General features: G+C 37.8%; 1 protein-coding gene across 2 annotated transcripts; it reads right to left on the bottom strand.

Moving 5' to 3' along the window:
- Nucleotides 1-295: 295 nt before the first annotated feature.
- dcaf5 (ddb1 and cul4 associated factor 5) lies at nt 296-26,170 on the bottom strand. Of its 2 annotated transcripts, XR_002747069.3 has the most exons (10): nt 25,718-26,170; nt 22,892-23,035; nt 20,806-20,842; nt 20,533-20,672; nt 19,392-19,521; nt 14,408-14,621; nt 7,004-7,070; nt 5,927-6,054; nt 588-2,307; nt 296-504 (listed from the first exon to the last, which is right to left on the bottom strand). XR_002747069.3 is itself a non-coding variant. In XM_023286677.3 (9 exons), the coding sequence occupies exons 1-9, from the start codon at nt 25,923-25,925 to the stop codon at nt 994-996; spliced, it is 2,382 nt and encodes a 793-aa protein (XP_023142445.2). In that variant the 5' UTR covers nt 25,926-26,170; the 3' UTR covers nt 296-993. The 2 variants fall into 2 exon arrangements, 1 of the variants encoding a protein (XP_023142445.2); XM_023286677.3 differs by having other exon boundaries at nt 296-2,307.
- Nucleotides 26,171-27,905: the final 1,735 nt, after the last annotated feature.

The following is a 27,905-nucleotide window of genomic DNA, read 5'->3' as shown; positions in this document are numbered from 1 at the left end:
TCTCTTAATGAAAGCAAACTCAGCTCTTTGGTTCAGTCGATAAAATATTCTACTCCGGCTGACACTGGTTGCTCAGGGTCACAGCTAACTGAACAGGCTTCACATTTCCTTCACAAGAGAGAGTTGAGATTGCGTTGCCGTGGCAACCCCGTCAGCAGATGGTAGCGGAGCGCCCAAAACTCTACAACAAAATCGACTTGCTTTCCCCCTCAGACAGACGCTCGTCGACACAAGTTAAAGATTTCACCCGTCAGTCGGCGCCGAGGGCTTCAGGAAGACACTGCAGCTTCATCACTGGAGAACAAATTATTCTTTAATTGCGAGAAAACAAAAGCGAGCTGGCTTGTAATGATACCCAGGGGCTGGATAATGAGACACAAAAAAGAGTCGGTAGAGACACTGAAAGCATCATTTCAATGCAGCTTATACAAATGGTGCTCCTCGGGATTTCTGTGGAGGGAGTCAATTCTTCAGGCGCCCTGAAGCAGTCTCAGCTGAGAATCACTTAAAAATGAGAACAAATCCAATCAGATTTACGCTCAGTGTGAAACCATAGAAATTAAAATGCTGCAAAGCTTTTGTCCTACCTAAAAGCCTTTTTCTTTTTTTTTTTGGTTGTTGTTGTGGTTGGAGGAGCTCCAAATCCTGGGTGGAGCTTTCTGCAACACCCAGAGCCGAAAGAGAAAGAAACACTGACGCAGCAGGAAAATTACTGCGTCTCACTCAATACCGTCATTATCAACAGTATTCAGCTCATGTTTTTAGATTTATTAAAGTCATCTGAGGTTCGACCTAAAAAACAATGACACTGTCCGAATCGTTTTGTTCTCAAAACAAAAGTTAACCACACTTTGTTTTTAAGTCTTTCGTTCCGGTGTCACAAGAGATGAACAAAAATGAAAAAGCTGAGTTGTACAAACCCATAGAAAACCCACTTCCTAAATGAAGTCCGTTAACAAATGATTTCTCTCCAGGATGAGAAAAAAGGGGCGATTATGTCTTTAGCTTTTTTTCTGAGGGTGACGAGCCTGATTCGCCCTCGTCTGAGCCCACATGAGTCCGTTTCAAAGCTGCAGCTTTTTCTCTCTGAGGCCTGCTGTCTTCAGGTGGACTTTCAGTCTCTTCTTCTGAATCTGAGGACACACGTTGGTTCTTGCTCATGTATCCGCTGGCTGCCGCCACTGTCCGGTGCTGACCGTTCACTCCGGGGCTCAGCCGGCTCTGGGAGTTCATATCTGCAGCCGCTGAGCTGCTACACGCCTCCCTGCTATCGGAGCTGTCTAACGTCGGCTCTGCTGCAGCTCTGCCTTCAGTCCTGCGTCCATCCAGAGACCCAGGAGACACCGCTGGAAGTCTCTCCAGCTCAGTCCTGTCGCTGACGTCCTCGTTCTCGTGGCTCTCGGGGGACATCACTGGGCTCAGACACACAAAGTCCGAAGGGCTCAGGCATTTCTCCTCCTCTGCGGCGCCGCAAGGTTTGATCTGGAGGGAGTTTCGCTCCTCGCCGGACGAGGAGGAAGACAGGTCATCAATGGCAATCGACGGGTAGCTGCAAGAGTCGATGGCCGAGAACAGACCCTGAACGGACTCGGGTCGGTCGCCGGCTCTGGAGACCACGTGCATGCGGCGCCGCCTCATGACGTTGCGCCGCCTCACCGCGCTGCGTCGCTCCTCGTCGTCGCTGCTGGAGCTGGAGGTGGACGTGGACGAGCTGGAGGCTCCGGCAGGAAGCGAGGAGGTGGGGCTGGAGAGCGTGGAGTTGTCCCTGGGGCTCGGGGATCGAGGCCGGGGCATCGGGTCGAGCCAGAATTCGCTAGAGTCCGAGTCTTCGTTGACGAGGAAGCCAGACTGATGGCGCTGATGTTTGCTGCGTCTCCTGGGATGCTCCTCGCCGTCCTCTCCGGCCGGCTCTTCCCCTCCGGAGGCGTCGGGTCCGGCCAGCGAGGAGGACGAGGAGTTGTCAGAGTCACTGTGGTGGCCGGCAGCAGAGGCGGTGCTGGGAGCCGCCGGCGTTGCTCTGGTGGAGCGACGAACTCGAGCGTGGAGCTGCATGATGGCCTCCTCGCTCAGGTCGCTGTCAGAGTCTGAGCTCCAGCCCTCGATCTCCCGACGCACCAAAGAGTCGAAGAAGGCCATCATGCGAGGATCCTCCTGGATGGACTGACTGACATAGTCGTGGGACAAACCGCTGCCGCTGTTGAGCACCAGGCTGATGTACTCCTCATGGGTGTAGAGGCTGCGGGATTTATCCTCCACACGACCCTCCAGATCGCCCAGACTGTCGGGCTGCTGGTAGGGACTCCACACCTGGATGGAGAGGGGAGGAAGGAAAAGAGGGAGGCAAAAAAGCAAAAGCAAAGATTTAAAAGTGAGACAGATGGAAACATGACAGAATGAATAATGTGCCGAGGCAAAGTGAGGAGCAAAGATTCCCCTTAACGCTGTAGGACACCTGCAGCTGGATCACCTTCCAGTCTGTGCAGTGAAATGTACAAAACAGGGAGCATCGAGTTACTGCGCTGACATCAAAAAAGCTCAAACTCTGTCAACCCTGTGGAGAGTGAGAATCCTTTCTTCTTACATGGGCTTAATATTCCAGAAATACAGGATGACCTGTGAAGTTAGCAAAGTTTAAATTCACCAAAATGAACTGTGTGCATCTTTGAGGTAAAAAAAATCTGAAAGTAAAAGAGTAAAAATAATAAAAGTAAATGTTTTGAACACAGTTTCTGTTGTATATTGACATATGTTGGAATCCAGCTGCTTGCTAACATTCATTGAGGCCAGTTTTTCAAAAACTGTGCTGTCAGGCGTGACTTTACTCATTAATTCGGCTGTGTTAAAGGCCTACAGTCTGGCTTACTTTCACACATAGTAAAAATTACTGGATGCTAACATGAGCATATCCATCAAGCTAAGTCACCGTTAGTTATGTAGCATATTTAAAATAACAGATATTAAGCATAAATTTACTTCACTAATTTAAATATTAAAGGATAACATCAAGAACATACTTCTTTGGGATTTTTAGGGCACCAAGTTCCACTTTTGGTCTATTTATTAACACCAGATTCTACTGGAGCTTTATATAGCAAATAAATGTTGCTGTTAAATCTCACATATTGAGCCTTTAAGGTTCAGACGACAAATATGTTAATGGCACTGTCTCCTCGGAATCACATGACCAGATAAACTAACCAGATTGACTAGATTAACAGTGAATATTTATTCCTGATCTTGGAAAAAAGGTCAGCAAAAGTCCATTTGGCATCAGTTCTGCAGCTTTCCATCACATCACATGACCTTCCAGTTGCAGTTTCTATGTGAGTAATGAACTTGGAATCTTAGCCTTTTAAGCCAACACGGATGAAAAGTCTTTAAAGTGTCCACAAAGTTTATATTTATGTAGAATTATCTAAAATTCCATGACAACTCAGCAAAAACAAAATGTAATATCTTTTAAAACAGCTACAACATGAACCAGAGAACTCAGAAATTTAGGAATATAATATTTCCTTGCAGTAATTAGCCACATCTAATGTCATTTTGCTAGAGATAGACATGAACCACTTGTAAAAAAAAAAAACTGTAATATCTGAATTCTTGCTAGACTCTACAATATCTTTACAAAACAGATACATTTTCGCTGCTAAATCCTGCAGATTGCAAGTTTAAAGTTTAGACGTATATAATATATTAACGGCACTGGCTTCTCAGACTGATGAGTAAAAGATAAAAAAGCAAAATACAATCTGTTTCTTTGAGCCGAGGCAAAATATGTGACTGATGATGCAGAACTGAGTCAGTTGAAAACCTGTGAGACGTGAAGCAAACCTGAAACGCCGGCTGGTTTGTTCAGGAGGTCAGAAACAGGACAGCACAGTTAGTCATAAGATAATACAGGACGGCGGCTGCTGAGTGTAAAATCTTTATGTTGTGACAGGAGCTACATTAACTGCAGACTCCTTCACTGAGGTCAACAGGTTGGAATAAACACAGTGAGAGCAGGGAGGAGAAATTACTCAGGAGCTTCTACTATGATTTTACTCCGACTGCAGAATACAACTGAAGGATTTAACAATAATTCTTGATTTATTTCAAGGCTTACACAGCCTCCAGCCACCTTAAAGGACTTTAGAGGGCCTGACAGGGTATCATAGCATCAGATATACAATCTGTAGAGGCCTCCCTGTCTTCCGTGACCCAGTTTTTAGACACTATTCATCGTCATCCGTTTCAGCCGACAGTCACTGATGGGGGGGAATCCATCTTTTGTCCTTCCCCACTGCAGAGAGGGAAGTCGGTTACTCAGTGGTGTCATTGGAGATCAATGTCTCACTTAAGGGCACGTCTACTGTCTGAACAACTGAGGACGCAGATGTTGGACAGCGAACTTACAGAACAGTTTGTCTAAACGCTACATCAGAGACGGTCAATTTAGTTTGGCCCGAGGCTGCTGTTACAGAACGACAGGAGGCCAGGAGCAGTTAGACAAACAAACAGTAACACTTATCAGGTAAAATATAACAATTAAAGGCCCATAACTAAGCTTTATGTGACATTATTTAATTAAAAATTCACAGAGAAACCAAGCCAAGGGGCTTTATTGACAGCCTGGTCTCCCAAAAGTCCTGCTTCTACACAACTGAACTGCATTTTCAATTACATATGAAAGAAATGTAGTTTCTCCATAGACTGTACACAAAGATGATACCTCCCAGCCTCCACCACGCCCCTGATATCATTCTATAAGTTTTCTCCATAGTAAAGGCGCAAATGCCCTAAATATAATCGATAAAAAAGCACAACTTTAAGCCTTAACAGAAATTAGATGAGTGAGTTATGCAACCTTTCATTCACCAGACAGTTATCATGAATGGAGAAACTAACAGTAGAGACCAAAACTGATTTTTGTACCAGGCTGTAAACACGTTTATTTCTGCTGCAAAGTTGTGCATTTTGACATAGAGGTCTGTATAGATTGATTTGCTTTGGAGCAGCCTCAAGTGGCCATTGGAGGAACTGCAGGTTTTGGCATTTCACTTTGGCTTTACTTTTCAGTCCCCAGAGGTTGCCAGTTGATTTTCTCAAAAACAAAAACAAAACAACAAAAGGGAAAGCCTGTAAAATTACAGTTAAAAATTATTTAGCATTTTCTCAATGCTTAATATACATAATTTTTCTTTTAAATATTGGAAAATATCCGTAAAATTGTGATATATATTTTTTTTCAGATTTAAATACAGTAAAAAGGAATATTTTGTAATTTTACAATATATTTTAAATGATGCAAGACAAGAAATTACCACTTGTAAAAATATAGAATTTTGACGTGGACATTATTAACAGTTTTAGGCCTGGTTTTTAAATTAAATTTTTTAAGGTTAATGTTTAAATAAACTATTTTTTGGTAATTTTATTAGTTGTCATCTGTAATTAAACAGGAAAAAAATCTGCAAAACACCAGTAAAATGTTTAAGGGATTGTTGCCAAAACAATCCTAAAATACTCTTTTTTAATCAAACCGACCAGAGTACCACAAGATCTAATGTATGATTGGTTGGCTAAACAGGACAAACAAGAAGCAAACACATAAATAGCAAAAATATGCTGAAACGAAATGTGTTTGTGATACATTTCAGTAAAATATTGAATTGAGATATCTGGAATCAAAATTTTTTGGGTGCTTTTTCTGCATCTTTAGTATACAAACAAACAAATCCCCAGTTAGAGTCAATTTATTATCACTGAAATTAGAAAATGGTCCATAAGAAGCCAGCCCCTTATCCTGGTCTGATTTGATTTGATAAATTGAGTATCTTTACACTACATAATCCTGATGGTGCAGTAGATTAAACATTTAGCTCTGTTTAGGATTAATTTACCTTCTATCTTAAACTTAGATCAGTGAAACAGTTTCACTAACCTTGATGACTTTCTCCACGCCAGAGGAGCAGATCATGTAGGTGTGGGGGTTGAAGCGGACCTGGTTCACAATGGACCGGTGACCCTTCAGGACCATGAACGCACCGTTCACCACCCGACCCGGGCCTCCTTAAAAGGAACGGCATGTTAATGTGACGCCAGCAGACAGAATACATCAGAGACGGATGACGACAACAAGGAGTCTTTAAAACAAACACTCATTCAGGCTGATTCTGGACACAGAAAACACAGATGGTGAAATACTGCAGCCGTGGCCCTCGTAATAAGCCATTAGTCTGACACCAAATAGGCCCTGTGCACATACTTTCAGTGTGAGTAACTCCGGGGAAAATGAAATCCATAAATGTGTCAGGTGGTGCCATAAGAGCTACAAATACCGCATTCTTGGATTGTTGCATTTTTGGGGGGATTTTCCTCGCGGAGTAATTACATATCAGGCCTGTTCAGTGAGAAAATGAGAAGCTTTTCAGCGTTTACTCTTGATTTTTATTCAGTTTTGGGCAGGTGGGAACTTAATACCTGAAGTTAAATTAGGTGTAGTTTAATTTGAAGCATGAGACAGATAGAAGATGTGCTGCAGTTACTCACGCCTGGAAAACTTATCATGACCAAATGAACTGAGGGCAAACCGCAGACTGAGCTAACCAGAAACAGAAAGGATGTTTTCTGTGGCTAAAAGTTACAGTGACTGAAATCCGGTTTGTTTTGCCGACTAAGACGCCACTGAAATCTTTAACCTTGCGGAATGAACACTCACCAAACCTCTGCCCTACAAAACAAGCTCACTTTTAAAGCCTTGGTATGTCTGTTTACAAGCTCGCTGATGAATCGAGTCCATTTTAACAAACCAAATTCACACACACACAAGAAAAACTAAATTTTTTATTTTTTTTTTCACTTTTGTGCTGACTCAGCAGAAGACAGTCTCACACTGGGAGCCTCATGATTAAATCCTTCTGCTGCTTTTGTCTTGAGGAAACGTATAAAAGAAAAAAAAAGTCATAATAACTGTTCCATGATAAATAAGCAGCCGGCGCAGACAGATTTAATAACTCACCTGCTTCTGGATCCTTTGGGATTTTCCACATGTAGAGATTGAAATCATCCGAGCCAGACAAGATGTACTGAGGAGGGAAAACAAAAGGATGTTTAGATTTAAGTCTGCCCCGTTTTCTAGGACAAAACTTTCCACTTCATATCTCAAATGTTTATGTATATATACCCTCGGATAGAGCAGCCCTGGGGACGTCAATGTGCAGCAGAAACCCAGCAGATCTTATCACAGCGCTGCGTCTCATAATGTGCGATGAAACGCTGTATTTACGCGACATAACAGTCGGACCTGAACAGAGCTGCTGCTCCCTGACTGAAACATTATTACACTTCGTCAACAGATGGTTCCACTTAAACCTGTCATTTAAAGTAGGTTTTGACAGAGTTGAGACGGCGGAGGCTTACTGTTCTTATACAGGTCTTAAATTAATAGTAGAGAGAGAACAGCTAGAAGAAAATGACTGTTTATTTTTTCACAAAAATTACACTATTTATAAGAACCAGAGGCCACAAATGCAGGAAAAATGGTCACAATTTCAACCTTCTGACAATCCTTGAACTAACCACGCCTGACTTTCAGTTTAATCGGGAAAATTAACCAAATCTAGTAATTCATTTTATTCTACGTCTCATTTAAAAATGTAAAAACACAATTTAATCCCTGAAATTCTAGCTGATAAGTTGTCACATAAATATTTATTTACAATTTCATTTATTTTTCTGTTCATCTTCGGGCCTCTATTAGTCTTAGATTAGTGGTATCAGTGGTTCTGAAGTCAGGTTTTGCCACAAATCTGACAAATATAATATATAAATAAAATACTAATTAATAGATGCGTATCCAAATACAGTCAGTTGAATATTAGAAGCATCTCGAATTAAATGCTTAGTGTCATTCTGGTTTTGTCTGGAAATTTAACCAAATCTAAGCTTAGAATTATAATAATATTTCAAATTCATTTTATTCTACATGTGTTATTTACAAATTTGTAAATGCAATTTAAGTCCGGAAATTCTAGCTGATTATAAGTTGTCATATGAAAATTTATTATTTACAATTCAATTATCTTTTTCTTTTCATTTTACACCTCCGTCAGTGTTACATTAGTGGTACTTTTGCCTTTAAAGTCAAGATTCACTGCAAATCTGACAAATCTCTTCCTCCAGAACACTGGATACGCCTTTCTATTTAGAGTTAAAACCAAAATTGGTTTTGTTTGGATCTGTAACTAATCCCTTGTCAATAGATGCTCACAGAAAGAAGTCAGTCGAATATTAGAGGCACCTTGAAATAAACAGTTAGGGCCATTCTGGTTTGTTCTGGAACTTTAACGAAATCTGAGCTTCAAGTTATAGTATTTCACCAAAATAATTTACTCATCTAAAAATTTGCTAAAAATAAACTGTCTGCTCTGTCTAGATTCTGTGAAAAAAAAATAAAAAATCTGAGTTTCTTGGTGCAACCGTGAAGCCATGAGTGACTCATCTGTGACCAACAGTCATGTGACAAAAATTTCTGAACTTTCAGGTTGAACTGCAGGCCGTGTAAAGTATCAATAGCATGCAGAAATCCCTTTTTTCCCCCCCAGTATCAGCAATGAAACAAGTAAAACATTGCATACTAGGAGTGAGCAACAGAGGTATGTCAGAATTAAATTATTTAATTTTTTCCTCAACATACTTTAAAATGAGGCCTCAACGACCTGGATCACCAGTTGGTGAAGACACTGATTTCAGCAAGTTTTCAACCCCATTTTGGTGTAATCTGCTGAGTATTTTCTTGATTAATCAATTTTCTTTTATTAAAATTTTAAGAAAATGGTCAAGAATGCCAATCAGGCAGCCTCAATTGTCCATTTTTTTTCCACAGCCTAAAGATATTCAATTTACAGTCATAGAGGAGGAAAAAAATCTGAAAATATTCATGTTTACGAAGCTGCAATGACAGAATTTAGACTTATTTCTTTAAAAAAAATAGTTAACTGATTATTTGATTATCAACATAGTTGGTAACTAATCAACCAATTGACAACTCATTAATTATGTGTATCACGTATATCGAAGACCAATTTTGAAAAGACATTAATTAGCTTAATTAATCATTAGCGTAATCAATTACCCTAATTAGCTATTCCGCTACAGGTATTAAAATCCTGCCAAGAAGAACTCAGAGGGTGCTTTTCTCTGTCTTAGATTCAGTTTTAAGATAATTTCTAGCAGTAAATTATTCATTTTTAACATCATTCAGAGTATGAATTTAAAGTTGGTGATTAATAACCGCATTTAGTTGCAAAGTTGGCAGGTCAATCTAGTAGCATTTGGCTGGAGGTCTGTGATATTCTGGACCTTCACAAGCATCTTCACAACACTTCACCCTTTTCTTTCCTTTTAGTGCATTTATATTCACTTGGAATGTCAGTCGGGGTGATTTTACCATCTGAAAGCACATTTTTGTTCAATAATTCACATTTGTTTGGAGGCATATTTCTTCTGCTCTCCTGACAGTCTGTCAAGTTGTGGAATATTTCCGTGCTGCTTTATCAGCCAGTTATTTAAATGAATGTCTTCAATTTCCTTCCGCAAATATTCCGCTGGCCTCTCTGCTTACAGAGACTTTCACAAGACGGCGAAAGGGCTCGACCGTTCGTTTTCACCATTACGTACATGTTTTGCAGAGAGAAGCCTGCGTGAAATAGCCTGCAGGGATGAAAACCCATTAAATCAGCCCGTTAGTCAGCCCGGTAGCTGCAGGGCACATGAACACACCGTGAACCCGACACCTGGCCGCTCCACCTTCGGCTTCCCAGAGGATGCGTCAGGCAGGAATGTCGCACCCACAACTCCCTCCTCTTTGCTTTTCCCATCAATTTCACGCTGCAAGTTGCCACTCGGCATCTTTACTCTCACACCAAGCTGAGAAAATCCTCTGACATCTGTGGAGTCGAAGAAGCCGCTGAGAACCGGAGCGTTTCTGCTCAAACATGTAAAATGGTCCAGTCAAACCTCCATCTGTCTCCTCATTTCCTCTAAACTGTGGCCTCTAACTTAAACTGACGTCTTCTATCTACACTCTGTGACATATTTGGCTCAAAGACTTTAGAGTTTACGTCTTGGCTGAGGACATTTTCCAGCTGCTTTTACACAACTTCTCAAAATATGAGCTGTCGGCTGCAGCTTTTTGCCCATAAGTTCAGCCACTGTAGGAGTCTGTAACATGAATAAAACCCTAATAAAGCTGCAATAATTTATCAAATATTTGTCAACTGTTAAATTATTCATGAACTGTTTTGATAACTGAATAACAGGTTGAGATTTTATGCAGAAATCCTGTGATTCCAGCTTCTTAAATATGAATATTTTCGCATTTCGTTCCTCGTCTATGACAGTAAAATTCTAAAATACCTTTTTAATCATTAAATTAATTGGTTATTTATTGTATAGTTGAGAGATGCACCATATTAGATTAGATATTTGCTGATATTCAATACTTTCCAACTCATTTTGCCTGATGTCGATATTGATATGAGCACATATTTAATTCCACTGAATTGCAGAGAACATCAGGCCTTGCATTTTTTGATAATTCTGATGAAACACTGGGAGGTGCAGACATAAAATATGATGTTTTTCAAACTACATCAACTCCAATTTTTAGGGGTTTGATCAATAACTGAAGAAGAGCTTTAATAAACGTCACTGCACAATCAGGGCTGTCACAAAAAAATGAAACTGTAGCCGATGATTAGTTGCCACATAAATAATCTTCATCTGTCGTTTCCTGTTTATTTCACTCCTCTATTAGTTTTAGATTAGTGGTATTTAAGCCTTTAATGGCACCTTTTTGCTGCAAATCTGTCAAATCGCCTCCTCTAAGACACTGGGGTCAGTGTCTTGGAGGCTTAAAACCAAAATGTGTCCACAGCAGTGCCGTGGTGTCAACAGATGCTCACTGAAATGCAGTCCATCAAACAGTAGAAGCAGCTTGAGATAAACAGTTTCATTAAATGACAGCAGAACAAAAGGGCACAAACAACAAATAAGATGTCCATATTTATAGATTGACAGCTGATGATTAGTTATCTTATAAATAATTGTAGTTTAGGATTTAACTGTCTGTTTTCTGTTCATTTGATGCGTCTATTAGTTTTAGATTAGCGGTATTCCTGTCTTTGATGCGCCCTTTTTGCTGCAAATCTGAAAAATCACCTCCTTATATTATTATTAGCTAATCAGCTTTATTCATTTGCTCAATTAGCTATCCAGCAAAAGCTTTTAAAATCCTGCCAAAAGAAACTCAGACACTGCTTTTTTCTACCGTACATATGCATGGATTCATTGTAAATTTTCACAATTTTTTTACATTTTATAGACCAAGCGTTAATCACCTTATCAAGAAAATAACTGAAATATTAACTGACAAAAAGAAATTTTATTTTTGGGGTTTCAGAAATGATTGGAGAAGAACTGTAATAAACACCACTGCACAATTAATAATCATGAAACTGTAGATTATGATTAGTTGTCACATAAATATTCACAATTTATAATTTAACTATCTTTTTCTGTTGGTTTTAAGTATTTTTTTCTGTTTTAGATTGTGATATTTACACTTTTTAAGTCTGGTTTTGAGGTAAATCTGACAAATTGTGCACATCAAGACACAGAGCTTTACTTTTTATTTGTTTTAAAACCAAAATATGTTGTTTTTTCGGCTCTGCAACTCCATCCATATCAATAGATGCTCAGTCGGTTGAACATCAGACGCCATTAGCTGCCATTAAACAGCTGAATTAAAGGGCACAAATGGTGGAAAACAACATAGTGATGGGGATAGTGATTAAAACATGGCATTTATGTTAATTTCATGCAGCTGTTTTCCTACAGCTGGATGGAAAAGACTCTGACCATTATGCAAAATCACCACAATCAGTTCATGTACTAATTGAAGTCTTTCTTTCTAATGCAGTAAAAGAGAAGTTACATGAATATTTTTTGCTAAAAGTGAAGCAAAGTAAGTATAAGTAAGCATATATCTGTTATTATTTTGATCAATTTTGTTATCAAAGGCTCCTCAACGCTCATTTTTACCATCAGTAAAGCAATTCAGCTCCTGATTTCTGGTCCAACTTGGCAGCAGATGGACAGATTCAAACCAGCAACCTCGTTTTACAGTCCTGACCCTGATTCTGCAACCTTTAACCCGCCTCCTTTGCTCACACTGGGCAGGATAATTTTTTCTAAGCCTTCATAAGCCCCGCTGACACCCGAGGATAATGTTAGCATAATAAACATGACTGCAGGGTGATGTCATGTCTGAGGAGGACCAACGGGAGGATCAGTGGCCGAGTTCGAGGGCTTCTGGTGTTCCTCCAGCACTGAAAAGGTCCCAAATTCACAGAAACAACTCGTATATTCTCCTAGTTTTATCCCATATGTTCCCAATATTGTCCTCAAATATCATTTTAAGTGACCACAAAGTCGGTTAAACAATGGCCCCTCTGTTCTGTACGCTGTATCTGCTCATTGTATCTGGAGTTAATCACCCTCCAGAGGCTAATATTTCATATACAAGACGCTGCTTTCACTGCTGTACATGAAATGGAAAGTTTTAGTCATTCTGTGTATGTTTTCGTGCATTTATTTCCCTTTAAGTACAGAAGATGACATGTTATTCTATTTCATCAGGGTCATTCCACATCAATTCAGCAAACTGTGAAGAATCTGTGCATTTGTATTCTATGCATACGTATGTTATCTTATAAGTGGTACCATTTTTCATAAAATTATCTGAAGCACTATGAGGTGGAAAATGATTTTTCTTTTAGTCCAGTAATAAAAATATAGAACTCTTCCAGTTGAGACATTATTGGAGTGGTTTCACCATCATACCTGCTCAATGTTTGTCCTAATATTGGCCATAAATGCAAAGATTTTAAGGGTTTTTTTGTCTCAAAGTATGCATCTGACTGGCATGTTCTACATTTGTAAAGCTCCTATTGGTGCCAATCATAGTGGAAAAAATCAGCCTCCTAGATTCAAAAATAAAGCTTGTGTGGTTGGTGGAACATGCGAGTAGACAGAAAAATTAACATTTTTCACCAAATTTACACCATTATATTAATGGTTCGTATTGCGGCTTATGGTCTGAATCCATGGATTTGTTAAAGATTTCTGTATCATTGTGAGATAGCGGCATGGCGCCACTGTAACTATGACAACAAGTCAATGCTATATTAGCTGCCTGCTGATGATCACATGATTGATCCTACTACAAATGGACCACTGCGGACTTATCGGGACTTATCTATTGGAAGAGATACAAGGAACAATTGATTAACCCTCCTGCTGTCTTCATTTACAGGCACTAAAAAATATTGTTTCCTTGTATGAAAAAAATCCAAAAATTCAGCAAAAAAATTCCTCAAATTTCTGAAAATTTGCAAAACCTTCAGGAAGAAAATTCCAATAATTCCTTAAAAGTTTCCCTTAAAAGTTTTATTTTAAAAAAATCCCCCAAATTTGGCAAAAAATTCTTGTAAATATTTACTAAAATTTCCCAAAAAATCCTAAAAATATCTAAAGTGACTACATATATATCAGTAAAACTTGTAATATTTTCTTTATGAACATTCACAAATGTTTTTTTGATTATTTTGTGAATGTTCTTAAGACACATTTTTAACATTTCTTTTTTCCTACCAAAAAATGTTCCAAGTTTTCCCAAAAATGTTGAAAACGTGGACATCAGAAGTTTCACTGTGAAAATATTTTTTTTTTCACATTTTCAAACTTTAAAACGGGTCAATTTTGACCCACAGGACGACACGAGGGTTAAATTGTGGGGGTGTTTCTGAGTCCCATCAATTCCCGCCACTCCCACTACATATTTAGCTCACATGATTTGGTGTAAGTACATAATGTAACATAACGTACACATGCACAACAGACGCCTGTGCTCAGCGCAAGGTCATTTTGTTTGTGGGTACATCTATATTAAATGGTCACAATCTATGTTGCCCTGATTTCTGATCATCAGTAACGAATAAACAAATGCTGCATTTCCAAAAAAATTAAAAATGTTGCATGTCTGGCAATGCAATATAGAGGAATGAACAGCCTTGGTAGAGTGCTGCGCTCTCCAAGTACTTTTCTAGTTTGTCAAGTTATAGCACTTCAAATGTTGATCCACAGATTAGTGTGAAAAAAAACAATGCAAAAATCAACACGAACCCACTTTGTTACCTAAGACCAAAGATTGTACACATGGTCAGCTCAAACAATATTCCCCACTTTAAAATAAATCTGTCAAACTGAAGATGTTCAGGCGTGGAGCATTCAGTGAACTGAGGTGAAATGACCCATCAGTAGTAACAGCAGCAGCAGTTTTAGTTACTGATTCTGGACCAACCTGATCTTTGTCTCCGGCGAAGCAGCAGCTCTTCATGGTGCAGGAGTTGAAGTACCCCTGGTTGTCGAACTGGAAGCTGGGCAGGCGGGAGTGCAGCTCGTAGAGGACGGGCGGCAGGCGGCGCCTCAGAGCCAGCAGCTGGGTGCCGGTGCTGTTGAAGCGAACGCTCATGGCGCTCTGCAGGGACATGCTGCCTCCGTAACGAAGCAGAGAGCTGCAGGGGATAACGTTTGGATTCAAATCAGTGATCACTGCATCACAATTTAGTGACCATATTAAAGTCTGAGCCTTTGTGTTTGTACATTACAGTCATTGAAACAGGGAATAAGTGAACTCAAGACTTCCATCAAGTGAGATAACAGATGGCGATGCATTTAAATGATGTAAAATGTGACATCTGATATTTCAGTTCAGGTTCCAGGGCACTGAAAAAGTGATTCTACCAGATAAAGGGGTGACATTGATCCAATGCATAACATAAGAGAACTATACTTGATATTTGACCCTCTATTTTCTTTTATTCTACTTGTTTGTTTTCCTTAATTCTATGTGGCATTTTTGGTGTTTCTTTTATTGATTTATTTTCTAAATATTTCACCATTTTTAACTGCATTTCTCCATTTTTGCTTCATTTTTTTCCTTATTTTCTGTTTTTGTCTCCTCTTATGGCCTGTCTATAAGGCACTTTGTAAATTCTGTTTTTAAAAGGTGCTACCTAAATAAAATTATTCTTATCATTATTATTGTTATTATTAGACTCTCTGAAATCCAAGGAGTTTCTGATTGTTTCACTGCAAAATTAAAGTCATACACCTCTATAGAAACAGCACAACCATTGCTATGAGTAGAGAAAATTCAAAAATGTCTTTTGTGCAGTATGACACAGTTATGTCATATTTAGTTTTAAAAAAAGAAATTGAAAAGTTTAATTTTTCTAGTGCAATTTACAAAAAAATAAAACAAAATTAAAAAAACTGGCATGAACGTGTCCATAAGATATTACTGATACTAAAAAATAGCGTTGACTCCACATACATAGATAATAAACTATTACACAGCCTGCAGTTCAGCCAAAATGTTTTTTTAATTTTTAATACACGACTGTTTGTCGCAGCTGAGTATCTAATGGCTTTGCAGTTGTGCAAAAAAGTGCAGAATTTTTTGTTTTATACAGAATCTAGTTAGACCAATCAATTTATTTTGGGTGACGTTTTAAATAAGACATGCAAAATAAAGTTATTTTGATGACATGTTACTATTTTTTAAAGCTTAGCTTTCTATTAGAATGGCAGATGCTACCAATCGCTCGATAGACTATTGATATTTTACTATTCACAGTTTTGATTTGTTCCCATACTTGCCTTCTATCTGCTTTGTATAAACACAGCCTGCCTGAATTTTTGTCATGTGACTGATGTTTGCATCTGAGTCAATAAAGTCTTCACGGTTGAAACAAGAAGCTCAGAATTAGTTTTATTTTTTACAGAGTCTGGTGCAACGTGTTTATTTTTCAAGGTGATTTAAATATAAAAAAAATTTAAGCTTGGATTTAGTTACGTTTTCAGAAGAAACCATACACCTCACATGATTAGTTCTATTAATTCTACTGTTACTGTTTGTACCTCTTGGTTCTGATTAATGGGGTAATAATGGCAATTTTTTAAAGATAACATGCCTTTCAAGACTGCTGGCAGATTTCGAAGGTTCAGTGGTTTCAGCAAAGCTAAAATAACTTCTGAGAGCATTATTACGTTAATGATTCATTTGTTTGATGAAAGCCTGCTGTTAGTGACGGACATTATTACTTTCTTTTCTTTAGTTGTTAAATAGAGCATGTTGTGAAAGTTTACAGAAACATTATTACTCCATTTCTTCATTATCTTCGCATGTTTCAGATGTTTGTTCAGATATTCTGCAGCTTTATAAGCGCCTCTAGAAGAAAAAAAACAACAGTACTAATAATAAACTCAATTAATCTGATATATGTGTGCGTCTACAGTTTAGCGGAAGATTAAAGAGACTGTCAAAACTAAATTACTCTGACAAAGTGAATTAAATATTTCATGAAGTTCCTTTTCAGCTGCAGGCTATTTTTAAACGTGATAGTGAACCGAGGGATTTTCTGCAGCGTAACACTAAACAAACCGAGCAGAGCCAAGACAAATGACTCAGTGCTTACTTTTACTGGCCATCATTTGTGCACTAATAAGTCCAGTGTGTCCAAACACACACTCGGCATAATGCAATGTTTTCATTTTTTGGGAGTAAACATTTGTTTTTTCGCAGTGAGATCGTCCTGCAGGTTGGCAGGAGACCAGCGGTGAGTTTATTGGTGAGACAACAGCGCCATCTGGTGGAAACTCGTAGAACAAACCTTCTTATCCAACTGTAAACTGATTTTTCTGGTTCAGATCACTGAATATGAAGCTACTAATAAAAACTAAAAACACTTGAAATAGAAGGAGTCACCTACATTTTTGGGCAACAATATAAATATACCTAATATATAAATCTTGGACTGTCAGGTAATTTATCATTCTATTATCATTCTATTATATATATATATATATATATATATATATATATTATTGCTATTATTACTCACAACAACAATAGTAGAAATTATAAATAACAACTGTTATTTTTATAGCTAATAATAGTACAAATCATTATTGTTGTTGTTTGTATTGTTATTATATTGTTATTGTTAATAGTAATAATAGTAATTATTATTATAAATAATAATACTACATATTATTTTATTATATATAATATTATAAAATATTATATATTGTTATTGTTAATAGTAATAATAATCATAACTAATATCATTATAAACAATAACAGTTATTATAAATAACACCCATTATTATTATTATTATTATTATTATTATTATTATTATTATATAGCTTTTCTTCACAGAGTTTACAAAGTGCTTTACAGACATGACAAGAAAGAAAGAAAAGAAGGATCAACACACATGGCAAAAAATAATAATATAAGTAACAGTAAAAATATAAATACACAAATGAATAAAGGGTAAAAGGATAAAGTGGATGATAAAAATTTTTAAAAATCAATTAGATTAAAAAAAAATAAATTTAGACCATTTTTAATTCTTGACTGTGGAATATATCAGGATTTTTTTACTTGAAACTTATTATTTACTAGTACATAATGGATAAAATAAACATTTTATGCTTCATAAATACTTCTCAGATGAAGAAATGTTCAACAGCATAAATAAAATCCTAATCATATTAGTCAATTGAACAATTATTAAAGCTTTCACTGATTTATTTAACAACATTAATCGTAATACTAACCTTCATGGTTAATCTGCAGGCTATAATGAGTTGTAAACACCACTGCTGCTAATTTGATTCCTCCTCAGGGGAGAATTAAGATTCATCTCCTCTTTAAAACTGACTCAAGACATAGAGAGAAGCCTACTTCACCAGTGATAAATGAGCAAATTTATTTCCTAAAAGAAGCGATGCCTGTAATAGATGTGAGTAATCTGAAGCAGCAGATGTTCTGGACTGACTGGTCTCTGATCCAGTCTATTTAACACCCTTGGTTTGGCCTCCTAACATAAACATAGATCTTAAATCCTGACTGCTCTGTTTGGTCGTCACCCAACGCAGAATATGGCCACTATAACACAACATCATTTTTTTCCCCCCAATCTGTTGGTCAGAAATTCCATCCTTCTAAAATGGAAATACATTACAGGTGGAAACACAAAGTTCTACAAAGCAAACACCTGGAAAAGCCCAGATTCTCACTAAAAACTACCCTGAAACCTTTCTACTAGACGTCAAGCTTCCTTCTACTCACCATTAATCATCTCACCATGAACCCTGACGCTGATGGTGCACTTTCTGATGGGAGACAGACCTTTACTGTTCTTTCCTTTAATCTACCATTATCCCTTTTTGCTAGGGATAGACCGATTATCATGGCTGATATTTGGTGTTTTTCTGATTATCAGTATCTGTATTTTTATTGACCAGTTATTGCTAAATTAAATGCTCTACTTCAGGTCTGATGCAACCTCCTCTCTCTGTCTGTCGTCACTCTGTGGTCTCAGAAAAACTGAACAAGAAACACAAGCTGTTGTCACAAACCAAGAAATTAACTTCTTTCTCAGTGGCTACGGCTATGCTAACAGCTAGTCAGTTAGCAAAAGATTAATCTGGAACAGGGTCTGGAAAACAATAATCAACAAAACTTTAAGATATGGACCTTATTGGGTGATAAAAGTGACAGAACAGTAAAAGATTAAGGAAATAGAGAAGAACAACAGCAGACAAACTAATCAATCTCAGGTGATTAAACAGAGGAGAGCATCCTAATTCAATCACTTCTATTTCTACATTACAGAATTTGGAGTCACTTTTGAAACACTTGAGTCAATTTTGTCAAATTTTGAAACACTCTGAAAAACATTTTGAAAATTGTTTAGTCATATTTTGTCAGATTTTAAGTCATTTTGGACAATTCTTTAACCGTTTTTGAAAAAAACTTGAGTTGCTTTGGAAAAGTTGTCATTCTAGAGAATTTTGTCCTTTTGGAAACATTTTTGTCAGTCAATTCCACATAAACAGAGGAAAGCATCCTGATTTAATCTCTCCTATTTCTATTTTACATATTCATTCATAGTCACCCTTATTAATGAAGAAGCCGACTTCTAAATGACAGCTTCTCTGCTAAAACATTACATTTAATGTATATTGGGTCCAAATATCGGCTATCTGTCTTTTTTGATTACCAATAATCAGCATCAGTATTTGTTTTTTGTTTTTTGTTTTTTTAAAAATGACCTTTCCCTTTTTCCTTTTGTTTCTTTGTGTCGCCATGGCTAGAACAAGATGGTACGATGGAGGAAGAGTCTCGTTTGGTTTAGTTTGTTCTCTTACAGACTCATGGCCATCTTCTGCATACTGATACACTGACTTGAAATGTGGGAAAATGTCTGACCTGCGTGGCTTGCGGATGTCCCACAGTCCGACTCCCTCCTTGGAGTTTGCCGTGGCGAGCAGCCTGGGCTCCACGGGGTTGAACATCACACTGTGGAAGGCTGACGGGTAGCTGGCCAGGCAGAACGGCTCTACAGGAGGACGTAAGAAGCACATAAAAGTCAACAACGAAGCTTATGAAGGATCTGTGCGGGATTTTTTGCTCAGAAACATGCCAGCAAGACACTTTTTCGTCATGTAATGTTGACTTTTGCTCTTAAATAGCAGCAGAAGACATTAACAATTCAAGTCAAACAGTTCTCAGTGAATGGTTTATGTACGTTTTTTGACTCAATACATTTTGGCCTCTAATTGAATTGACATTAAACCATGACTTCAGTGTGGTTCCACCATCTGAGGAACTTCCATCCATTAAAACTGTGGCCTCAGTGCCGTAACAAGCCGACATAAAAACCCTGCTGGCAGAGCTGGAAGACAGATCGCTGCTAAATGTATTATTAGGCCAACGCGGTCACAAGGAAGGCTTCTAAAATAGAAGGATGTGCACATCATGCAAGATGATCCACTGCATTTTTAAAGCTATCAACAGGTCTCTCATCACCGAGCACTAAACACCCCTTTTCAGTCCAACAACCACTTAAAATATGTGGCTTCATATGAGCAGCTTTTCAATTACAATCACATGCTTTGTGCACAAGAAACCACTAATTTTCATTAATTGAATCCATGTTATGCACTGATTCAACGCAGTTTTACCAGTGACATGGCAAATGTTCATCTTCCAGTGCAGGAAATAGTTAGATTTTTCGTTTTTCTTCCACTTCTTAATCCATCCTAATCCTCTCACATTGCAGCAGAGCATATTTTCAGACTAACCTGTGATTGTGGGTTATATAAAATTGTTATTTGCAGCTTTATATCCTCACATCTTACAGTCTTTCTTGTGCATTTTAAACAGGCTGCAGTTTTGATTTAATCCTTGGCATAAATTTATCATTATTCCCTCCACTGTGGCCAGTTTACAAGCCTTAAATATGCGATCAAATGGATAAATGAACCGTTTAAATCAGGTTTTCTGGGGGTTTTTTTGCCTGTTAGGGTTCTGTACAAACAGATTTCTGATGTAATCCACGTCCACTTACCTCCATGTGGCGGCTCGCGAGTGTCCCAGATAAGAACTCGGCCGTCGTCGGATGAGCTGGCGAACACGTTGTCGTTAACCGGGCTGACGGAGAGGCTGTACACGGCATCGATATGCAGGAACACGTTCAGAGTTTCCCTTCTGCAGGAGCAACAATCATCACAATGTTAATTGTTTTGCTGACGTGAGGGGCGAATGCATTAACCAGCAGTTAAACCGTTGACCTTTCTAGAAGTGTTTTTGATGCCACAGTGATGAGTGTTGCTTTACCCACCTCTCCACGTCGTGAAGAATCACCTGCTCGTCGTTTCCTGCAAAACGGAGACAAACCGAATCACAAAATGGAAGAATATTTTAATCTTCAAGCTCAAGGCTAAGATGCAAAACTGGCTCGTTGTTGAGGCATTAGCCTGTGTGGTTAGTTAATTCCTCATTTGCATAGCAGCTAGACGGTGGACGGGGAGCACAACTCACCACACGCCTCCAAAACTTCACCGTTCAGCAACGTCTGCATTAAATTTTAATATTCCACATCCATTATTTATACCCAGAACCATTCATGTGCAGTGAAACAACTACTGACTTTTTGCAGCCACTTAAATGCACATAAAAGCATCCAATAAACTTTTTTTTTCTGTTTGAACATGAGTTTTACAAAGATTTTTAAAGATCTATATAATACTAATGTTCTGTTACTGTTGTTTTGTGGGATTTATTTTGTTATGCACCTGATAAAAATACAATGAATGAACCTAAATGAACATTTATTTAACACTGTTATTGTCTGAATTGGCGTGTTAAGTATCTTCATCTGTTTTAGTGTTTTATACCACTATATTTTGTATTACAAGCTAATTTTACAAGTTTTACAAGGCTGCACTGTGTTTTTATGTGTTTTGTTTTTATTTATTACACTGTGTTTTAAATGTTTGAGTGCGGTTTATAATTGCTGTCTTACAGCCGTGACAAAAGATGAATTTCTGTTTTTATTTGGAACAGACAATAAAGTTATTCTAATCTTTCTATCATCTAGATGTTAGTTTATAGTTTGATGCTGCCCATCTGACAACATGTGCAGCATTTTGGTTAACTCAGATTGATTTTAAATGTGATGTACATATAAATAAACTTGATTCGATTGGATGCAAGTAATTCTGAAAAGTTTTTTTTTTTTTTTTTTAATTAAATATTTCAACCATTGACTAAATAAATGTCCACAATGCAATATAAATATACTAAACATCAGCAGTTATCAGCAGATAGCAGCGTCTCCTACTGATCTGGTAAATGTAACATCTCACAGTGCAAAAGGTGTTTACTGTTGTCTACAGACTTATCTTAGCCTCACTGATAACACTAAAGCTTGCTGTATATCTGCTAATTTCCCCGCTAATTTGAGGCTTAACTCTCCATTTCAGGTCCAATTTTCTTGGCAGGTAGCAAAGGCTTCTGTCTCTCCTGTTATGTTGAGTTTGCCCAGTATTTTGTGTAATAAATGCCCAGCGTTGGAGGTGAGTCTTAATGAATTAGAAATGTGGCTCTGCACCATTTAAGGCAACTCATTAACATCGTCTCTGTGAGCCATTCCCCTGATAATCGGCCTGATGCTGAGCTGGTAATCAGCCAGCGTAGATAATCTCAAAATAGCATTTAATCAGCCTGATTTATCAGATAACCAGTTAATCGGTCCACCATTACTTCCAGGGTTCTTTCAAGTCTTATTTGAATTAGGATGCAAGGATACTTTAAAAAGTTCTCACCCGGAAACAAGGAGCATCCTATAAAGCCTTATATCACTGTACACAAAAAGTCAAATGTTTGAAGCAATCAAAGGAAAAAGGAGAGGGAACTTGGAGTTGAGTGCTGTTGCTCCAGGACATGTGTCTGTTCACACAGTTCAGGTGGCAGAAGCATCCAAAAGTGGCTTTGAACTGTTGCTTCATGCTACTTACTGACTTCCCAAACTGCAATCCCACTTGTGTGATGGCCATTTTCAGAGTGATGAAAATGTTTTGCATGCTGCTGAGGAGGAGAATCTGGAGGCTCAATTTATAGCCAAGCTTGAACACCAAGTGCATTTAAGTTAAAGGAGACTATGTTGAAAACTAAGGCAAGAACAACCTTGTGACGTGTGAGGTTGAGAACCTCGTATGTATGTTTTCCTATTTATTTCACTGCCCTAAACCTGCAGTGACAGCTTAACTCCCTTTTTGCTGTATGAATCTGATCAACCTTTAACCTCTAGTTCCAAAGTGACAAGTTTCATCAACCTTCCTGGTCAAAGGTTGCAAAGAAGGAAAAACTGCATTATTGTGAAAAGAGCCTGCAGATACATCACAGGAAGTGCGCTTTTGTGGTACCTCCAGAGAAGACCTTTTTGTTGGTGCTGTCGAAAGCCAGGCAGAAGATGTTGGAGAGGTGCTCGCCCTTCAGCTTCACAGGTTTGGACCGAGCATGGATGGCTTTTTCCATGTGCCACAGAAGCACCCGGCGGTCGTCTCCTCCTGCAGAGAAACACAAACCGTTACTAGCAAAGTCATAAAAATACTCACAGTGAATAAAAAACAGAAATGTTCTCTCGACTTTTTCGAGTTTTCACATTGAAAGTGGAGCAACCCTGGACACATTACGGTAAAGGAGCCTGTGTGTAACCCGGACACTGAACTGTTGGCAGTGAGTCTTCATCCCTATTATTTGCCATGAGAGTTTTCCCATGCCATCGTCCTCATTGTCTGTGTGTACTGTGTATTCTTTATTTCTTTTTTTGCTACTAACCTCAGTGTAATTGTGCATATTTCACCAACGTTTGTTTATTGTTTATTGTATTGCACTCTGGCAAAACTGTTTCCTTTGGGATGAATAAAGTTGATCTTATCTTAAAGTGAACCATTGTCACAGGTTGCAGACTGTTCACCCAATGCCTCTCTCACAAACTGGTTCATTTCTATACTATCTGGAGAAGAATTTAATTTAGAGCAGCAATGAGATAATGGACTAATTGAGAAATAAACTGCAGCTGTTTTTAGAATCAATTAGTCGCTCAAGTCATTTTTTAAAGTGAAGAAAGCATCTACTTCCTGCTTCCTAACTCTAAAATGCACTGCTTCTCCGATATGATGGAGTAAAATGAACTGAAATGACTGGCAGAGAAAATGTGACATTTAAAAACTTCCCCGTAGACTGTGGAAAAGTGTGATGGACATCATTTTTACATAAAAAAAAATCATAAACTTAGCTAGGGATACACAATAACAGCAGCATGTCATTGGCTAATAAAGACTTTAAAATGATACATCAGCCCAAAACTAGCATTGGCAGGCAGACAGAAAGTTTACAGCTTCGCAGTTTTGTTAGTATTTGTTTTATTTTTACATTTTCTGATGTTGTGCACAATTGAGAAGCATCATATTTCATGTGTGTACCTCCCAGTGGGCCATCATGGGAAAAGTCAGGATGATATATGCGATCTGTAATTCAGTGAAATAAAATATGTACTTACGTAAATATCTGCTTTGGACAAAATGAGCTGGAAAATAATGGATATTGGCAAAAATCCAACATTGTGCATCCCTAAACAGTACAGAATGAACTGATTTAATGTTGAAGACGGTAATAATCTTTAGTATGAATAAAAACCCTGTTGCGCTCCCTTACAATCCTGGAATCATTGAATTTTTACACGATTTCTTAAACAATTACTCAGTAGTTGACAGCTAATCAATTAAGTGACTAGTGTAGCAGCTATAAACACCAATGATTTGCATTTGGAGCATCCCTAAACTAAACAAGACATAATTAACTGATTTATTGATTCGGAAAGTAATCGTTAGCAGCCATCCTGCACAATACTGTATGAATAAAAACTCTATAGCTCTCCTTAAGAAGCTGGACTCCACTGTATGGCAGCCCTAAACTAAACTACATTGACTGAAAGACGGAGAAATTAATTTTATAGTTATTAGCCACGATTTGCACAATATAACTTGAATTAAGGCTCTGTAGCTTTCCCCGACAGAGCCGGAAATTAGATTTTTACAAGTTTTCCTTAAGAATTATTCAAAACAATTAATCAATTATCAAAACAGCTGGTGATTAGTTAAACAGTTGGTGCATCAGTAAGCTAAATAATGCATAGTTAATTAGTTTAATGATTAAGAAAGCAGTCATTGGTTGAAATCCTGCAGAATATTATATGATTAAAAACTCTTTAGCTCTTTCTTACATAGCTGGAATCATTGATTTTTTTAAACACATTTTCTTAAATTGTTATTCAAATTGATTAATTACTTATTACATGGGCTGGCAATTAATTTATCAGTTGACAAATTATTGATTAAGTGACTAGTGCAGCAGCTCAAAATACCATTGATTTGTATTAGGAGCATCCCTAAGCTAAACAATACATAGTTAATTCGTTCAGTAATTAAGAAAATAGTCATTAGTTGCAATCTTGCGCAATATTATATGAATAAAAGCTCTCAGTTCTCCCATACGAAAGCTGGAATTTAGAGAACTTTTATAGACTTTCTTAAATAACTGCTCAAACCAATTAATCACTTATCAAATTAGTATGTAATTAACTGAACAGATGACAAGTAATTCACTGACTGACTGACTGATATCTACAGCTCGAAACACCACTGATGTTGCTTTTGGAGCAACATCTAAACAGAAATAACATTTTAATACTCCTCCAAAGTTAACACCTGCACTCAGATAGTGCTATGTTGGGTTTCGTGTCAGTTTCCAGAGTTAATGTGCTAATAGATGCATCTAACCTGGTCACATAAATAAACTGCAGCTCCACTGAGCAGAGTAAACAACCTCAGTGGACCCAAAATGGCAAGCCACAGGCTGTCACAGTAGGCCAGATGATTGTTTTTAATCCTCTCAGGACGTAAATAGCTTTGTGTTTTCAGCAGGTCGCCATGATTGGACCCACCGGGACGTGAAAATGTGCAGTCGAGCGGCGGCACCGATCGTCTTCTGGGCTGACATCTGCTGCCCTCCGAGCCGCTGCTCCACTGTTTGGCAGGACGCTAGCTAGCCCCGTAAGCATTAGCGGCTAGGCTAACCCCGCTAGCCGCGCAGTGGCTTTTCAGCTGACTGCCAGGCTAACTGACTAGCATGCTAGCGAATTAAAAACAGTGGAAGCTAGCAGGGGGAAGGTGGGTCTGACAACTTACCAGATACCAGCCATTCTCCGCCGTTGTTGGAGAACTCAATGGCGTTGACACAGCCGAAATGTCCGAGCATGTCCTTTTTGTAGAGGCTGGTGCAGCCTGCGAGCCTGCGTCGCTGGAATTCCTCCTTCATGAGCGGCTGCCCGGTGAGCTCCCTGCGGGACAGAAAGCCCACCGAGGAGCGCATACCGCAGCCCTTCAGCTCCTTCATTTTCACCGTGCGACAACGCTCCCAGCTCGGCTTTTTTGTGCTCAGCGCCGCGCCCCGGACATGCGGTCGACTCGTAGGCTGGATGTGGCGGTGTGTGTCGGGTCTACATTATGGAGGATGAACCGCTCCCCGTCTGCCTGCTGCCCGCTGATGTCGACGCTGGTTCGAGGCTCCGGTGTCTCCTGTTCGGTCCGGCAGCAGCAGCTTCCTGCTCCGGTGGAGGATCTCTCTCTCTCCCCCTGTCTGTCAAACCGCATCACCGGCCGGGACTCCGCTCCTTTAGTCCACCGGTTACTGTGGAGTGAACCTGAACTCAGCATTTAACTCATTTATAAAATTAATAATTCAGCTGGAGCAGTGTTCTTTTTAATTCACATTATTATAAAATTCAATCACACACATTTCCAAGTAAAAATGCAGTACTTTTACTGGCAGGAGAGTAAAAGTAATATTGAAGACTTTATTTATGCAGCACTTTAAAAAAATAATAAAAAAATAGAATATTACGGTTAGCACTCTGCAGCAGTATTTATATAAATTTACCTACGTAAATAAATATTACAGGTAAGACCCTACAATATTCTATATAATACAAATTTACCTTACTAAAATTAAGACACTTCAATATTAGAAATGATACAAATTTACCTGCATAATTTAAATATTAAGTGTCAGAGAATTTAGCAGAATAAGTTCAATAGTAAGTATTGAATTAAATTTGTGACTAATTTAATAATTGAGGCATTACAATATTGTTAATTATGGAAATCTGCCTGATTAATGTGAATATTACAGTTAAGACCCGACAATATTATTAATCATACAATTTTAATAATTAAAATATTACCTTTTAACCATACAGTATGATTTATTATGAGAATGCACCTGAGAAATACACATATTAAGGTTAAAGCCCTACAATATTAAACAGAATCCAAAATTTGAATATTAAGGTTTAAATCCTACAATATTAAATTAGAAACAAATTTATATGGCTTATCAAAATATTAATTTTAGACCCTACAATAATGACTAAAATACAAATTTTTGTTACTAATTTAAATGTTAACGTTATGACCTTACTATATATTCAATTATGCAGATTGACTTACATAATTTAAATACTCAATGTAAGAAAAATTACCTGAGTAATTTCAATGGTAAGGTTAAACCCTATTATACTGAAAGAAGTTTATCTGACTAATTAAAATCTTATGATTAAGATCTTATCACATACTATATTAACATTTCCATTATTATCATATTGATAATTATGGAAATGTAACAGACTAATTTTGAATAATTAAGGTTAAGACCCTACAATCTTAACAATAATGCAAATTTAGCCACATAATTAAATTATTAAGTGTAAACTAATGTACCTAACTAATGTAAGATTAAAACTCTACAATACTGAATTATATACAAGTTTATATAACTAGCTTGTTATGGTGAAGACCTCACAATATGAATAATTATGAAAACTTACCTGGCTAATTTGAATACTACAGTTAAGACCCTACAATACTGAGCATATTACAAATAATCTTGACTATAAATTATAAAGATCCTTTAACTTTAAATGCACTACAAATGGCCTGACAAATTGAAATAGTATGTTTTTGTTTTTTTTGTTTTTTTTTTTTTTTTACAATAAATTTTCAGAGCAGCTTACCTGTGTCTTTGAATCCAGTAATATATGCATAGATATCATACTCTGATAAGGGACATTTTACATAATAAATCAAATTTACTTTTTGCACTTTAAGTACATTTTGGTAACAAGACTTGCCATACTTAGGTATTGCAGAGACTGTGTTTTTTTTTAGTAAAACATTGCTATTTCTTTCCACTATTGCTGGTATCAGACTGTGGTAATTTATAGAAATAATGCCAACGAGGAAAGAACATTTGAAAAACAATCTCACCACAAGGTTACTCCTGCTGCTGTGGAGCTTTCAATCATATCACATGATCTTG

Source organism: Amphiprion ocellaris, chromosome 20, assembly GCF_022539595.1.
Source record: "Amphiprion ocellaris isolate individual 3 ecotype Okinawa chromosome 20, ASM2253959v1, whole genome shotgun sequence".
Classification (NCBI taxonomy): domain Eukaryota; kingdom Metazoa; phylum Chordata; class Actinopteri; family Pomacentridae; genus Amphiprion; species Amphiprion ocellaris.
The sequence above is the reverse complement of the archived record's forward strand: the minus strand, read 5'-3'. Positions and strand labels throughout refer to the sequence as shown.

Bases quoted from the DNA above. Each gene is read 5' to 3' on its own strand.
- dcaf5 (XM_023286677.3), bottom strand. From the start codon at position 25,925: ATGAAGGAGCTGAAGGGCTGCGGTATGCGCTCCTCGGTGGGCTTTCTG. The intron at 23,036-25,717 runs GTAAGTTGTCAG...GTTTCTCTGCAG, and splicing joins CGGAGAATGGCTGGTATCTG to GAGGAGACGACCGCCGGGTG. The intron at 6,055-7,003 runs GTGAGTTATTAA...GTTCCTTTTAAG, and splicing joins CCCAAAGGATCCAGAAGCAG to GAGGCCCGGGTCGGGTGGTG.